Here is a 16,054-nt window from a genome sequence, read left to right on the forward strand (position 1 = left end):
AATAGATTTTAGGACAATATAACGTTGCAATAAAATTGATAATCTAGCTACAAGTCCTTGCGCTCAGGAAGTTTGGCGTGACTTGACTGGAATGCTACAAAGTCGTGAGTCGTGGTTTGAAGTCGTGACTTACGGGCTCAAAAACATGTCTGGAACGCAGCTTAACACTGAGCACCAAATCAACATATTAGAATGATTTCTGAAGGGTCATGTGACACTGAAGCCTGGCGTAATGGCTGCTGAAAATTCATCACAGGAACAAATTACATTTTAATTGTAATGATATTTAACAGTATTAGGGTTATACTGTATTTTTGATGCAGCCATTGTAAGCATTAAATAATCTTATGAAGATCCAAAACTTTTAAACGGTAGTGTAATTTTAATTAATTCTCTGTTCTCTTGCAGATACTCCCACTCTACAGAAGGAGAAGAAGGTGTCGAAGAAGGTGGAGGAAGGAGAGAGTGTGGTGCTTCCCTGTAATCCTCCTAACAGCACTGTGGCTCCGGTCATCCACTGGATGGACAAGAGTTAGTGTTTATATCTTGGGTTATCCATGTTAAACTTGAGCCATATCTCAGCAATATCTACATATATACATCTGTGTCTTTATCTTTTTCTTTTAGAGTTGCGGCACATTCAGCAAAACGATCGTGTGATTCAGGGTCGTGATGGAAACTTGTACTTCTCTCATGTGACTGAGGCAGACAGTCGAGACGACTACACCTGCAACACTCAGTTCCCCAGCGCGCGCATCATCGTCCTCAAAGAGCCCATCAAACTCACTGTTGTCCCCTGTAAGCATCAAGACAGAGGATGCTGACTGTCCTTGACCAACCTTTGCTGTTTCTATCTGTCCGTCCGTCTGTCTGTCTGTCTGTCTGTCTATCTATCATCTCTTTTGTTCTGTCCATCCAGCCATTTCTTTTGTTCTATCCATCCATCCATCCATCCATCCATCGATCCATCCATCATGCACCCACTTACTGCAGTTGTAATTGTCCATCCATCATTTATTTTGTTCCATCCATCCATCCATCCATCCATCATTTATTTTGTTCTATCCATTCATTCATCCATCCATCCATCCATTTATTTTGTTACATCCATCCATCCATTCATTCATCCATCCATCCATCAATCATTTCTTTGTGTTCCATCTATCCATTGTGCACCCATTAGTGCAGCTGTAATTGTCCATCCATCCATCATTTCTTTTGTTCCATCCATCCATCCATTCAACCATCCATCATTTCTTTTGTTCCATCATCCATCCATCCATCCATCCATCCATCATTTCTTTTGTTCCATCCATCCATTCATCGTGCACCTACTTACTGCAGCTGTAACTGTCCATCCATCCATCATTTATTTTGTTTTATCCCTCTATCCATCAATACATCCATCCATCCATCATTTCTTTTGTTCCATCCATTTCTTTTGTTTTGTCTGTCTGTCCATCCATCATTTCTTTTGTTCCACCATCCATCCATTTATTTTGTTCTGTCTGTCCATCTGTTCATCATTTCTTTTATTCTGTCCATTCATCCATCTATCTATTTGTCTGTCCATCCATCATTTTGTTTGTGCTGTCCATCCATCCATGCATCTGTCCATCTATCCGTTGTTTCTTTTGTTCCATCCATCCAATAATCTTTCATTTTTCATTGTTTGTCTGAAAAATAGATATTAAGCTGTTTTGCCCAGTCTTAGTCCTGTGTGAACACACACTTACTGCAGCTGTAATTGTTTATGATGCTCTTTCCTCATTTCCCTCAATAATTCTGTCTTTGTCTGTATCTGTAGCTAACTCAGTAGTGCGTAACAGAAGGCCACAAATGATGCGACCCACTGGCTCCCACAGCTCTTATCTGGTGCTCAGCGGCCAAAACCTGGAGCTGGAGTGCATTGTTCAGGGCCTGTAAGTCAAACCTGCTCTGAGAGTTACTTCGTTAAAAAGTGTCCCGTGTGTTTACATCCTGTTCTCTCACTTACTAGGCCCTCTCCCAAAATCCAGTGGATCAGGAAGGATGGAGTCCTGTCAGAGTCCCGCACATCTAAAGATAGTTATGATCGAGTTCTGCGCTTTAAGAATATCTCAGAGTCTGACAGCGGCGAGTACCAGTGTACTGCCACAAATCTGCAAGGCATGATCACTCACACCTACAGCATCACTGTGGAAGGTACTGTATGCTTCACACTGCCAGATTACATCCTTTCCAGATTTAGATTTAGGGTGTGAACTTGAGAAAATCAATGGGAGTATGATTAAACTATTGACTACCTACCTCACCTCCCTTTTGGAAGGTTGCATATAATTGTTGGCTGAGACCTTTCATGATTAGTTGTTTGTGTTTTGTGGTGGTATAGCTGCCCCATATTGGATTAAAAAACCAAAGAGCCAACTGTACGCCCCGGGAGATACGGTCAAACTGGACTGTAAGGCTGATGGTATTCCCAGCCCTGATGTCACCTGGAGCATCAATGGCAATCTTCTTACTGGTAATTGTTTCAGTCAAGACACATTCCATTTCTTAATGTGGGGTTTCCCACACTAGGTTTTGATTTTGAGATTTGATGCAAATCTAATTAATAAAATCACAAAACTGTGAAATTGCAAAAAGAAGTAGTTACTAAAAAATATATTTGTTTTCCTGCATGTCATGCGAACATACCATATGAATGTGTTGTTAAATTATTGAATATTAATTTAAAATCTCAGGAGATACTTAAAATAAATATATATAAGGGCTTCAGCTGAGAAAAAAAATTGGAATCACTGGCTTAAAGGGATATGTCACCAAAAATGTTTCTTTTTTTCATCTAGTCACCCTCATGTTGTTCCAAACTTGCATGAATTTCTTTCTTCTGTTGAACACAAAAGAAGATATTTGCTGGAAGCCATTGACTTTAATAGTAGGGGAAAAAATACTATGAAAGTCAATGGCTACCAGCAACTTTTTGATTACTAGTATTCTTCAAAACATCATCTTCCGTGTTCAACAGAAGAAATGAAGGGGAATAAATTGACAAAATGTTCATTTTTGGGTGAACTGTAACGTTACTGTATATTTTGCTTGTATATGTAGAATAATCTTTGTTTGAGACATTGGTATATGGTCTTGTATTGAGATATTGACATATTGAGGTGTCTTTTTGCATAGATATTGACCCAGACCCCAAACGCAGCTTGAAACATGGCGTTCTCACTCTGAAGAATGTGGAACTTAGTGACACTGCAGTCTATCAGTGCAAAGCAGTCAATAAGCATGGATCTATCCTCATCAATGCCTACGTCTATGTTATAGGTAAGGGAATTAAAAAGCTATTTTTCTGTTGGTGCTTGCTAAGGCAAAATACAGGGACCAGAATTTGTAAACTACCCTAGCAACCACATAGTGACATGCTAACAACCACTCAGAACACCTTAGCAACAGCATAGCTACCAATCACCCTGAACATAACTGCATAGCCAATCACAATTCTTTTGGTTCTGAGAATTCTAAAAACTAAATACATTTTCTAATGTTTTTATTTTGTTTCTTTAGAACTGCCTCCCCAGATTCTGACAGAAGATGGTCTCATGTACTCTGTGGCAGAGGGACAGACGACTGAGATGGCTTGTGAGACCTTTGGCTCTCCTCAGCCCAATGTCACATGGTGAGACAGACTCTATCCTGTGGGGTGTCCCTTCCTCACATGCCAGAACTGCTCCGGACAGCTGTCCTGATTATTGGTGTAGTGTGGGGGGTGTGGGGGGTAGCTGCTTTGTGGGGAGTCTGTTGGGCAAAATCATACTAAAAATCATACTCAATAATCAACATTTCGGGGAAAAAACACAGTGTTCTTTTGGCACACTGCTACCATTTGAACAGGCTAAAATGAATATTCTGTGCGTTCACAGGGAGGGTGAGACCTGGGGTGCTCTTGTAGCCAACCCAAGGATGAGCCAGTTACCCGATGGCTCTCTACAGATCAGTAACGCCTCTCTCAATGACAGCGGCCAGTACACCTGCACTGTTAGCAACAGTAAAATCACCATCACTGCTGAGCTGGATGTACTCAGTAAGTTCCACACCATATTTTAAAAAAGGCTCCATTTCAGGCTTTTAGGATAATTTATTTTGTTCATGTTAATTTTGGCTCTTTTTGTGTTCTAATGTCCACATACAAGTGACAAATATTATTCAAAATATTATTAAATACTAATATTATGTGTATAGAGACTTTTATTACAACAAGGAAAATGGATAAAGTCTCTTATTGTCTTACATAATCTTGTGGATTTTTTTAATTTATATATATTTACTGAAACACAAGACAAAAAAAATATAAAGAAAATCTTTTCACTTAAAATTAAGATATTTTATACAAATAGAAATTCTGTCTCTCAGATAAGACAGTTATTGTGAAACCTCCATTGGCTCTGCGAATCCAGCGGGGGAAGCCCGCTACCCTCACCTGCGAGTACCAGGTGGACTCCAGGCAGTACACCCCTCAAGTCCAGTGGAGGAAGAACGGACAGAAGCTCACTGAATCCTCTGATTCTGACAAGTATGTTTTTATACCTTCATTGTTCCTTCAGAATACTTCAAATAAGCTGTATAACATGATCTCATGAACGTTATTAACCATAAATGTCTTAGGTACATGATAGACGAATCCACCCTTATAATACCTGAGGTCAAGGAAGAGGATGAAGGGATTTACACCTGTGAAGTCATTACCACTCTGGATATGGCTGAAGCGAGTGGCTCCATCACTATCGTTGGTAGGTAACTTTATAATCTGCCTGTTCTCTAATATGGCCATTTCTAAACCCTTTTATGTGTCTGGATCTATATAGCTGTATGTGTATATTGCATGTTGTATGATAATGTGACCTACAGAAAGGACAAAAGGACATGTTTTGCTGTAGGCATATTCAAGAAATAACCTTTGAAACCATAGATGCCTTGTTTTTACTAGCATCTTACCTCCTGTCCTCTTTGTCAACCCTCATTCACCAGACCGACCAGACTCTCCTACACAAATACAGATGACAGAACCTAAAGATCGCAGTGTGACTCTCAGCTGGACACCTGGAGATCATCACAACAGCCCTGTGCTAGGTACCGTAAACGTTTTCCTGTTTAGGCAACAGTTTAAGTGTATGCAGTCAGTATTAGATGCATGTTAATTTTTTTGTAATGCTTATTGATTTTTTTCCCCTTTAAATGTCAAATGTTGAAATGACATTTCCTCCTGTTCTATGTGTATATGTACGTTTTTATGTATCTAGAGTATTTGATTGAGTTTGAGGAGACTGAATATGAAAGAAAAGAATGGGAGGAGCTAAGCCGTGTGCCAGGCACCAATCAGCGAGCTACCCTTTCCCTGAAGCCCTTCCTTTCCTACCGTTTCCGAGTCATCGCCATCAATGACATCGGCAAGAGTGACCCGAGCATGTACACAGATGTCTTTTCCACACCGGCTGCTCGTAAGTAACATGTTTACATAGACTTAAAACAGAAAAGACTTGTAATGCTACACTGTGATGCATTTGTTTTGTCTCTTGAATCATTGCATGACACTTTGGATTTGTGTTTGTATCTTCTCTCAGCATGTGGCTGATGTGAAGTGACAGTTTTATTGCCATGTTAGAACAACTTGGCACTAAATTAGGATTTGTCCTCTACAGCTCCAGACAGTAACCCTGAAGGAGTGCGCAGTGATTCCATCGACCCAGGCAACCTTGTCATCACATGGAAGGTGCGTTGCACAATTCAACATTTAAATATAACAGAAATGATTCTGTTAGAATGTATTCATCCTCATGTCGTTCCAAACCTGTATGATTTTTTTTTCCCATGGAACAAAAGATATTGTAAACAGGAGAAAAAAAGTAAACAGGAAATAGGAGATAACAAAAAAAATTCCAAAAGGAGCCCATATGACTTTATATTCCATCATATTGTAAGCAGTGTTAGAAAGTACCTAACTAAAAAGTATTGATACTACTAAATATATTTTTGGTAAGATGAGTAGTGGCGTAGCATTTTTAACATGTTTGAAAATGTTTTTAATACAACTACACATGCTCACATTTGTTGTATGTAGCATTGTCAGGTCTGATTTATTCTAGTGAATTGGTTCATCCTATACAGTCCCTTCTCTCATATATAGTGTAAAAAAAGTCTGCGAATCAGTTCATCTTAAACTGACCTCTCTCTCAGTTGTAGTGATACAAAATTCTGAATCATTTTAGTGAATCGGTTCATCCTAAAACTGTCCTCTCTCTTGCATGCAGTATGTTTCAATTACAGTTCATTCTAGTAAATTAGTTGATTTTAAACAGTCCTCTCTCATATGTTGTTAATGTTGGAAAGTCAGATTTGTTCAAGTGAATCAGTTCATCCTAAATGTTCCTCTCTCTCTCATATGTAGTGTTAGAAAAGGCATTTCACAGTCATCTCACTCATATGCAGTGATGGAAGGTCTGATTCATTTTAGTGAAATGGTTCATTTGAACAGTTCATGTAAATAAACTGACTAAAAAGTCAGTTTCCCTACTATGTAAGTCACTATTGTCAATGTTCGAAATTCTCATTGTTTACAGAAAAATACAGTTTGGCTCAAAACTGAATCTGTGTTCTTGCAGGAAATGGACAGACATAGTTTCAACGGCCCAGGTTTTCGCTATAAAGTGATGTGGAGGAAAGTTTTGGGCAGCGGTCCATCCTGGCACACAAAATTCATGACCTCTCCACCCTTCACCGTCACAGATGTGGGCAACTTCTCTGCCTTTGACATTAAAGTGCAAGCTGTTAATGAGATGGGAGAAGGTCCGGAGCCCAAATCCACCATTGGATACTCTGGAGAGGACTGTGAGTTTGTCATGTTTGATATTTTTACTGCTCTTGTGAGCCCTTTTCCTGACATCTTCCTGTAAGGTTATGCATCTCAATTCACCCCAATTTAACAATGAATTTAGTTAAACGTTAATCCTAATGTGCTTTTTCTTCCTGTCAGACCCAATTGAGGCCCCTATGGATGTGGGAGTGGCTTTGATCAACAGCACTACAGTTGTAGTGAAGTGGGCGCCCATAAACAGAGAAACTGTGAGAGGTCGTCTGCAGGGTTACAAGGTAATATACTGTACTGTGCTAAGCTCAGCCAAAAACTGAAAAATGTTAGATGTAAAATATCTCTGCCAATTTTTGTACTATCCATCCTATAGATTTATCTGATGCACTATGGTCCAGAAAGCAGACACCTCAGACAGGAGCGTTTATGGGAGGGGAAGCCAAGCAACATCTCTTTTTTGATAACAGACAGTAATGAGGAGAGGAAGGTTCTGGGAGACCTGCAGCCCTACTCCCATTACGGACTGTCTGTGAGTGTTTTCAACAATAAAGGAGAAGGTCCCCAGTCTGACCCCCTCACTTTCCACACTCCAGAAGGAGGTAAAAATAAAAGACTGAGAGACAAAAAGTAAAAATAGATGAAGAAAGATGAGGGATTTAAATCCTGTCATCCATTTTTTTCCAGTACCTGGTCCTCCGTCATCTTTACTGCTGGATAGCCCATCGGAGACAGAAATGACACTGCACTGGACTCCACCCACCCAGCCGAACGGTGTCTTGAAAGGATACACGTTAAAGTATCAACAAGGTGCATTGACCAACAGCCTAATTGATTCTCATCAGGAGTTTTAGAAGCAGTGAACATTAAAGGGGTCATTGGATGCTACATGCACTTTTACAAGTTGTTTGAACTGAAATGTGTGTTGGCAGTGTGTGTACACAACAACCCTATAATGATAAAAATCCACCCACTGTTTTTTTTTTAATCTACTAAAATCTTTACCCCTTTCTTAAATCGAGCCGATCTCAGATGCCTGTCTTTGTGACATCACAAAGACAGGCCACTCCCACAATAGTTTGATTGACAGAAGTGTTTCAGCACAGATTGGACTGGCCTCTTACCTTAGACCCTCCCTGAGTGAGCTGCCATCAGTCTGCCATTGTTTCACCGCCAGACTTTTGAGCAGTTGTCATTCACTCCCGAAATCTGAGCCACTGAAGACGCAGTGGGTTACTTTTGTTTTTGAAGGGAATGCACCCCTGATCTACCTAAATGCGTCTATCTTCGCGCAAATCATTTGTGGTCCAGCTTCACCTACAGAAAAAGTTTTTTTTAATGAATTTTTGCAAATCGCCTTTCCTAATAATGTGCTAATTAGCAAGGTTCACGATGAATGCAGCTAAAGCAAACAGTCTCTCTGAGAGCGGCTCGGGAGAGAGGGACGGGGTCAGCAGAGCTCATTAACATTTAAAGGAAAATGCTACAAAATGGCTTGCTCTGAAAAGAGCTGTCTTTGACTGGGTAAAAAGGTGTTTTTTACACTACCATTGAGAAATTTTGACCAAACTATGTTACAGACTTTTCATTAAGACCCTAAAGAATTATATCAACTTGTGTAAAATGGGCATCCGATGACCCCTTTAAGCATCAGAAAAGCATTCAAAACACTACAGCAGGGTTTCTCAAATCTTGCCCTGGAGGGCCAATGCCCTGCAGAGTTTAGCTCCAACCCTAATCAAATATACCTGAGCAAGCTAATCAAGGTCTTCAGGATCCCTAGAAAATCACAGTTAAGTGAGTATGATCAAGTTTTGAGCAAAACTCTGCAGGCCAATGGCCCTCCAAGAACGGATTTTAGGAACCCTGCAGTATAGCAACTGCAAAGATAGTGCTTGATGGTTAACATTTTAAAACAACTATTTTAAAAACCACTAAACAATGTTCAAAATAATATTTTTGACATGTCTATTGTCTCTTTTTCCCCTCATTTCTCTGCAGTTGATAAAGAAGACAGTCCCATGCAAATGATTGAGATTAGTGACCACGTCGTGTCTCACTTCAGCTTAAAGCTGGATCCTCATAGCCGTTACCGATTCTACCTGCGAGGCTACACTGCTAAGGGAGAAGGACTGCCAATCATCAGGGAGGGAGCTACAACTCTGGATGGAGGTCCAACATTTTACTGATCTCAAAATTAAATCTACACAATATATGAAATGTTTTCACAGACACTTTGTCCTAACCAGACATGATGCAACACACTTCCAGCGAAGTAATTTATGTGTCCACACTGAAACTAAAAGAAAATGTGACATAATCACGGCCAATTTGAATTATATTTGGACAAATGAGTTTGTGTAACGAACAATCATCCAGATTTAAAGGTATAGAGTGAGAATCATGCCAGAACCTCACACCCAACGATTCACAAACAAACTCAGTGTGGTTTGCAAATACAAAACATCACTTACAAACTAATGCATTCTGTTCTGCAAATAAAAAACGTACTTATCAAACAAATACAGTATGTTTTACATATACAAAGAAATGTATTTCTTCAATGACAAAAATATCCTCCAAGTACAAACTAAAATCCTTCAAGTACAAAAAAACCCCTTCAAGTACAAAACAAAATCCTTCAAGTACAAAACAAAATCCTACAAGTACGAAAAACTTTAGGCACTAATTCTCCAGATCCACATGCATGCTAGTAAACTGTCATGTAATTCACACACCGACTTGCTTGGCGCCGCCACGGACATGGAAAGAGAAGAGAAGAAGAAACGCTAGTGTGGGGGACGTTTCGAACATAGAAATCATATATATCCATCTTGGATCGGGCGCCAGCTCCACTCAGTGTAACTTGTTTGCCAGGTGCAATGAGCTGTCAGCGCATTTAATTAATCATATCTCACTGAATACCTAACTGACACTGACGCTGTTTTTTTTTTTGCTGCAAAGGTCATTCATGTAGCTATGATACAGGACACATGGTTCAGCGTATTTTAATACTCATAGTAGGCTTAAGAGTTATGTGATATTCTGATATAAGATAAAGTGACCAGATGTCCAAAATCAAAATATGTGATGTAGGATATAAGGTAATTTATAAATCACACACTATAAATATGATAAAGAAGCAGAAACAGATAGTTGCAGTAAAATAAGATATTTTAATAAACTGAAGAAACAATTTATAATGATTTGTGACATTCTCTCTCTCTCACACTCTCACACACACACACACTCTTTTCTCTCTCTCTCACACACACACACACACACACACACACAAACCCCTGAAAGAGGACCGTTTTGCAGAGCTTCTTTCTCGTGCTCCCTTTCTGTAGTTCAAGAGAGTTTGGCAACATGATGGAGCCTTATCTTTAGAAACACAGACACAACCAATGACAACAAATCAGACTGATGGTTGTCAATGCCAAACTGGGTCTCCTCAATGTGCTCCACAAGAAGAAAAAACATCCTCTGTCCCAATCTCCTCCCACACAATGTGTGGGACTGTTGACACCTTAGGAGCTTGTATTGCTGAAGCCTGGCGGATCACCCTCTCTGCAGCTCTCAGCACCTTATAATAATAATAAAAATAATACATATTTATATAGCGCTTTACACAATACTCAAATACACTTTACAGAACAGAGAAAATAAGAACAAAGCAACCTTAATATACAAAGATTAAAAGATTTAAAAAAATAAGATAATAGAATCACACCTTCACTGTGCCTTGTGATGGAATCACTAGGCCTCCGTTGGTTTTTCAGGGCTAGAAGGTGGTAGCTATTGTCAAATGATCCTGGTCTAGCATCTCTGACCAAGCTTGCACGGCACACATCACAGGACCGCTTTCGAAGAATCTGCCTGACTACAAACCCTACTATGTAGACCAGAGCATTTTCCACCACACCGAGTGAGGAGATAACTGTGGTCACACACAAGGGCTGAAATGTTGGCGAATGGAGATGGGTGCTCTTCAGCAGTTTCATCAGAGGACATCTCCACAGCAGACAGGGACACAGTGTGATCTTGTGCTGCCACATTGCCTGTCTCACCAGGTGAGACACCACACCGAACCATCAGACTGAACTGCTGCTACTGCTGAACTTGGAGCAGTTCAGGAATCATCAGCATCAACATGTCGACATTGATGACAAATTCAATGATCGACAAGTACCTCCAAAAGAAAAAGTTGTATTACTCTGATCATGACGAAAGAAGACACCCCAAGAAAGCACCATGTGAAACAGCTAGCAGGGTGGATATACTAGGAATGGGATCAGTTTCTTGTTTAACTATATAGTATACTTGTAGACAATGGAACAATGTAATTGCAAAACAACACATGCATTACCTACCATTATGATCTATCCTATCCTACATGTACTTGATGTTGTGTAATACATGCCATTTAGAAACATCTAGTACTTGAAACACACTGAATACAAGATAATTCCAACAGAAACAAAACTGCATTAAAAAAAAAAAACATTTAAACAAGAGAACATAGTTACATACCATCTTTCTGACACCTGCATAAAGTTGATGTGCAATACATACAATTTAAAAGAATCTTGGACCTGAAAAACACACCAATAAAAAAAGACAATTCAGGCACAAACAAAACGGAAGCAGTTACCTAACGCTACAAGTAACTTTCGTGCATCTAACACGTGCTTTCGAACTTCTTTCTGATCTGAATAGTAAGTTATGTGGAAAACACCTGAGTTGAGGGAGATACATACATAGCCTAGCTAACGTTAGCTAGCTATGATTTCAGTACAGTACTATCAAAGATCCTTGCTCCTTCTCAATTCTCTGGATTTAAGGACAAAATACAACCAATAGTACGATAGTAATGTTAAATCTTACTTGTGAAAAGTAATCCCCCGAGCCCTACTTGCGATGGTCATATATGATCCTGTATGATGTCTATGGTTTTGAACACAATGAGTGGCCAACAGGTGAGTTTGCAGTCGTTGCTGGTGAAAAATCAAATATTAACTAAACTCCAGAAATGTCTGTCGTGGGTAGAGTGATATGTAAAGGATAATGTATAGCGAGGCGGTTATTATAACGAATAACAACCCCTTCAAACTGATTTTTCACCAGCAACGACTGCAAACTCACCTGTTGGCCGCTCAAACGTCCCCCACACTAGCGTTTCTTCTTCTCTTCTCTTTCCATGTCCGTGGCGGCGCCAAGCAAGTCGGTAACAGTGCGAATTACATAAAAAAATAAAACCCTACCCGGAGTAGAGCTTAGATCGGGCCCAACAAATCAAGCCCGACCCTACCCGAGCACGTTGTGTCCGAGCCCGGCCCGGCCCCGACACCTTCACTCTAATTATGAGCCCTTTTAATATGTGGGCCGCTATAACCAGGGGCGGCGCCAGATGTTTTTTTTTAACGCAGGTGCTGCTGTGCTAGATCATTTAGGCTACAGGGGGAGCTGCGCAGTTATATATATATTATATAAATAATATTAATAAATGAGCAAAAATTGGCCACTCAATATTAAATATTCAATTATTTTAATTATCATAATTAAAGTTTTCATTTTATTAAATTGAACAAGCACAACATTCAGCATTCAATCAAATATTCTTAAAGATTAATTATTATTAATACTGTTACTTCAACATATTGTTATTTCAACATAATATGTGTGTGAGCAACAAGCAAGATGTGCATTTGTAAATTCGGTGAGTTTCAAATGGTGTAAGTGTGACCGCGGCGTGCCGGCGCCTATATGTCATTATTATATTGTCTGCTATATTGCTTTTTATGTATTAAATCCAGGCAATTGGTTGATGAAAAATGTATTAAAATTAAGATACAATTTATACTAAACAAAATTAACTTTTAAGAAAATCTTTCTTTAAAACAAAACTTAACAAACTTGAAACTAAATGTGTTTATTTAATGGCTAAAACACGTAGGCTACTACAGACTCTCTTTTTGTACAAATTGCAGCACATTCATTTAATTCTGAATTTTGCACATGTAAGTTGAAAAGCATTTGTTTGTGCATAGTAAAACATATCTGTAACATTTATCAAGTTCATAATTGTGCATTCATTAACTATTATCTTAATGAATAATACGACAAGGAAGAAGCATGTAAACTGCGTTGTTTGTTTATTCAGAAATAACTGAATGGATCGTAAATGGATCTGAAATTCCGAATGAAGAAACGTAAAAAAAATAAAATAAAAAATAAACCGTGAACGATGATGAACACAGAAAATGATGGCCTAAGACCATAGGCGAGCAGCAATGCCGCATTTAATGCACGAGACAAAGCCAACACATATGTTGTCACTCCCCTCGACTAGTTTAAAATGATTCCATACCTCCGATTTTCCTCCAAACTTGCTCAAAGTTAATTCTCCTGTTTAAATTTTTTTCTTTGCTTCTTCAAGCTCCATGTTGCACTTAAGCTACTGAATAGTACAGCACGCACAGCAGGTGTGATGCGTCACGCGTGCGAGACCGCGAGTGCGAGTGGATGAGACGCTGCGCGTGACACGGGACGTGCTTTATCAAGGGCCCGACCCGACCTGGCCCGAGGACGGTGGCAGGAAATATCGTCGGGTCGAGTCCGGGCTCAGGCTCGGGCAGAGAATCTAAGCTCTAGTGTGGATCTGAAGGCATTTGTGTGACAGTTTTTCGTACTTGTAGGATTTTGTTTTGTACTTGTAGGATTTTGTTTTGTACTTGAAAGATTTTAGTTTGTACTTGGAGGATATTTTTGTCATTGAAGAAATACATTTCTTTGTGTATGTAAAACATACTGTATTTGTTTGATAGGTACGTTTTTTTTTTTTTTTTTTTTTTTTGCAGAACAAAATGCGTTAGTTTGTGAGTGATGTTTTGTATTTGCAAACCACACTGAGTTTGTTTATGAATCGTTGGGTGTGAGTAAAACACGTTTTGTGTGTGTGTGAGGTTTTGGCATGATTCTCACTCCATATTAAGGGTGTCTAAGTCTCACTTTTGTGTGTGTGTGATCAGGTCCGCCCTCCAACATTAGTTTATCGACTGGAGAGACATCAGTCAACCTGACATGGGTATCGAAAGAAAGACAGAGGAACGTGGGATTCTTTATTCATTACCTGAAAAAAGATGGTACGTGCCATATGGACAGGACGTGATTGAGAATGATTAAAAAAAAACTAATGAAAGTGAAAGTGAAAGTGACGTGACATTCAGCCAAGTATGGTGACCCATACTCAGAATTCGTGCTCTGCATTTAACCCATCCCGAAGTGCACACACACAGAGCAGTGAACACACACACACACTGTGAACACACACCCGGAGCAGTGGGCAGCCATTTTTATGCTGCGGCGCCCGGGGGAGCAGTTGGGGGTTCGATGCCTTGCTCAAGGGCACCTAAGTCATGGTATTGAAGGTGGAGAGAGAACTGTACATGCACTCCCCCCCCCCCAAAATTCCTGCCGGCCCGAGACTCGAACTCACAACCCTTCGATTGGGAGTTATTAATTATAACCATAATTACACCAATTAAAACCACAATTACACAAATTCGTTGAATAGCAAAATAGGAAGAAGCAGCTTTATTAAGTCTAGTTACCTTATTAAGTCTAATGTTAGTTAGTGCCTCTACTTTTTCAGTTACTGAGAGAGAATAAAAACGAGTGTGTTTTGATTTGTGTTGTATTGTGTGTATTTGTCCAGGCAAAGGCACATGGAAGCGCTCTGAGAGAGTGAACAGCTCTCAGTCTTTTTACACGCTGCAAGGGCTCCAGTCCGGGTCCGAGTACCGCCTGAAGATTGACTTAAAAAACAAAACTTTATGGGAGGATGAGATCCAGACAGCAGGAGCAAGTAATCACAAAACAGCTCTCTTAATGCTTTTTATAATAAATTGATCTGATGTTCTAGTTACATGACAGAAGAAATTTAAAAGAAGACATCGGTGTAATATTTTCAATTTTTCCATTTCCATTGTGATGCTCATAGTATCTTCCAATTTTTTTTTTTTTTTCCATTGTAAGAATGAAGGTCATATACACTATCATTCAAAAGTTTGCTGTCAGTATATTTTTTATTTCTGGAATATGTCTCTTATACTTTGAGATGCTGCATTTATTTGATCAAAAACACAGTAAAACAGTGATATAGTGAAATATTATTACAATTTAAAAGAACTGTTTTGTATTGTAATGTATTTTAAAATGAAATTTATTAAAAACCTGAATTTTCAGCAGCCATTACTTTAGTCTTCCAGTCACAAAATCCTTCAGAAATCATTCTAATAATAAAGTGCTCATGAAACATTTCTTATTTGTATTATCATTGAAACCAAAATACATTTTGCAGGATTCTTCGATGACAGGATTCTTCGATTATCCAAGATTCTTTAATTAATAGAAATGTTTAAAGAATAACAATTATTTGAAATCAAAATCTTTTTTTTGTACATTATAAATGTCTTTACAGTCACTTTTGATTAATTTATGCATCATTGCTTAATAAAAGTATTGATTAAAAGAAATCTTACAGACCCCAAACATTTGAAAGGTAGTTTAGGTTTGTAACATTATTAAAGTAAGTAAATAATGATAGCATTTCCATTCTTTCCCTTAAATAATAATAATAATAATCATACACAATTTTCCTCACTTCAGAAGTCATGGAGATAAGTCAAGGGTTTGTGACTGAGAGCTGGTTCATTGGACTCATCAGCGCCCTCGTGCTGTTGCTGCTGGTACTGCTCATTCTGTGCTTCATAAAACGAAGCAAAGGTGGAAAATATTCAGGTACAAGAAGCACTGTCACACATAATTCTAATCTATTTAACCACCCTTAGTGTTGTTAATCCCTTGACAGTATTAACAAAGTGTATTCTTCCCACAGTCAAAGAAAAAGAAGAAGGCCAGATAGATTCTGAAGTTCGGCCAATGAATAATGAGGCTTTTGGAGAGTACAGGTGTGGTGACGTTTGTTAGACAGATTATTGCATAAATTTCATTTCCCTATTTCTTATGCTCTTCTTTTCTCTCCTAAATGCTCTTCCTAATGATTTGCAGATCGCTGGAGAGGTATTCTTTGCAGTGGCATTGTGTTCCTTTGCATGCATGGCTTTCTCAATACTTTCCCTTGCATGCACAGATTGCCATTTTTGATGTTGCACTTGGTTTACATTTATTGATTATTTGTATTTTTCT

General features: G+C 38.9%; 1 protein-coding gene and 1 long non-coding RNA gene across 7 annotated transcripts in view; one reads left to right on the top strand and one right to left on the bottom strand.

Moving 5' to 3' along the window:
• LOC109064079 (neural cell adhesion molecule L1-like) overlaps positions 1-16,054 on the top strand; it is a 56,346-nt gene that overhangs the window by 37,123 nt on the left and 3,169 nt on the right. For 2 of the 4 annotated variants that reach the window (XM_042713306.1, XM_042713309.1), the window contains 23 exons: positions 409-531; positions 628-798; positions 1,808-1,922; positions 2,000-2,184; positions 2,372-2,503; positions 3,166-3,309; positions 3,550-3,661; positions 3,906-4,066; positions 4,396-4,555; positions 4,648-4,772; positions 5,011-5,112; positions 5,283-5,480; positions 5,682-5,752; positions 6,642-6,867; positions 7,013-7,128; positions 7,221-7,446; positions 7,532-7,654; positions 8,846-9,016; positions 13,876-13,989; positions 14,562-14,711; positions 15,515-15,646; positions 15,744-15,816; positions 15,917-15,928. In XM_042713306.1, coding sequence (XP_042569240.1) covers positions 409-531; positions 628-798; positions 1,808-1,922; positions 2,000-2,184; positions 2,372-2,503; positions 3,166-3,309; positions 3,550-3,661; positions 3,906-4,066; positions 4,396-4,555; positions 4,648-4,772; positions 5,011-5,112; positions 5,283-5,480; positions 5,682-5,752; positions 6,642-6,867; positions 7,013-7,128; positions 7,221-7,446; positions 7,532-7,654; positions 8,846-9,016; positions 13,876-13,989; positions 14,562-14,711; positions 15,515-15,646; positions 15,744-15,816; positions 15,917-15,928 — 3,142 coding nt within the window. The remainder of the gene's footprint in view (positions 1-408; positions 532-627; positions 799-1,807; positions 1,923-1,999; positions 2,185-2,371; positions 2,504-3,165; positions 3,310-3,549; positions 3,662-3,905; positions 4,067-4,395; positions 4,556-4,647; positions 4,773-5,010; positions 5,113-5,282; positions 5,481-5,681; positions 5,753-6,641; positions 6,868-7,012; positions 7,129-7,220; positions 7,447-7,531; positions 7,655-8,845; positions 9,017-13,875; positions 13,990-14,561; positions 14,712-15,514; positions 15,647-15,743; positions 15,817-15,916; positions 15,929-16,054) is intronic. The other 2 variants (XM_042713307.1, XM_042713308.1) reach the window with 2 other exon arrangements.
• LOC109064107 lies at positions 9,548-12,064 on the bottom strand. 3 transcript variants are annotated; one of them, XR_006153323.1, is made up of 4 exons: positions 11,732-12,053; positions 11,378-11,439; positions 10,578-11,036; positions 9,548-10,430 (listed from the first exon to the last, which is right to left on the bottom strand). It is a non-coding gene; the product is annotated as an uncharacterized LOC109064107 (long non-coding RNA). The 3 variants fall into 3 exon arrangements; XR_006153324.1 differs by having other exon boundaries at positions 9,549-10,430; positions 10,578-11,439; positions 11,732-11,841; positions 11,990-12,032; XR_006153325.1 differs by having other exon boundaries at positions 9,549-10,430; positions 10,578-11,439; positions 11,732-12,064.

Source organism: Cyprinus carpio, chromosome A23, assembly GCF_018340385.1.
Source record: "Cyprinus carpio isolate SPL01 chromosome A23, ASM1834038v1, whole genome shotgun sequence".
NCBI classification, from domain to species: domain Eukaryota; kingdom Metazoa; phylum Chordata; class Actinopteri; order Cypriniformes; family Cyprinidae; genus Cyprinus; species Cyprinus carpio.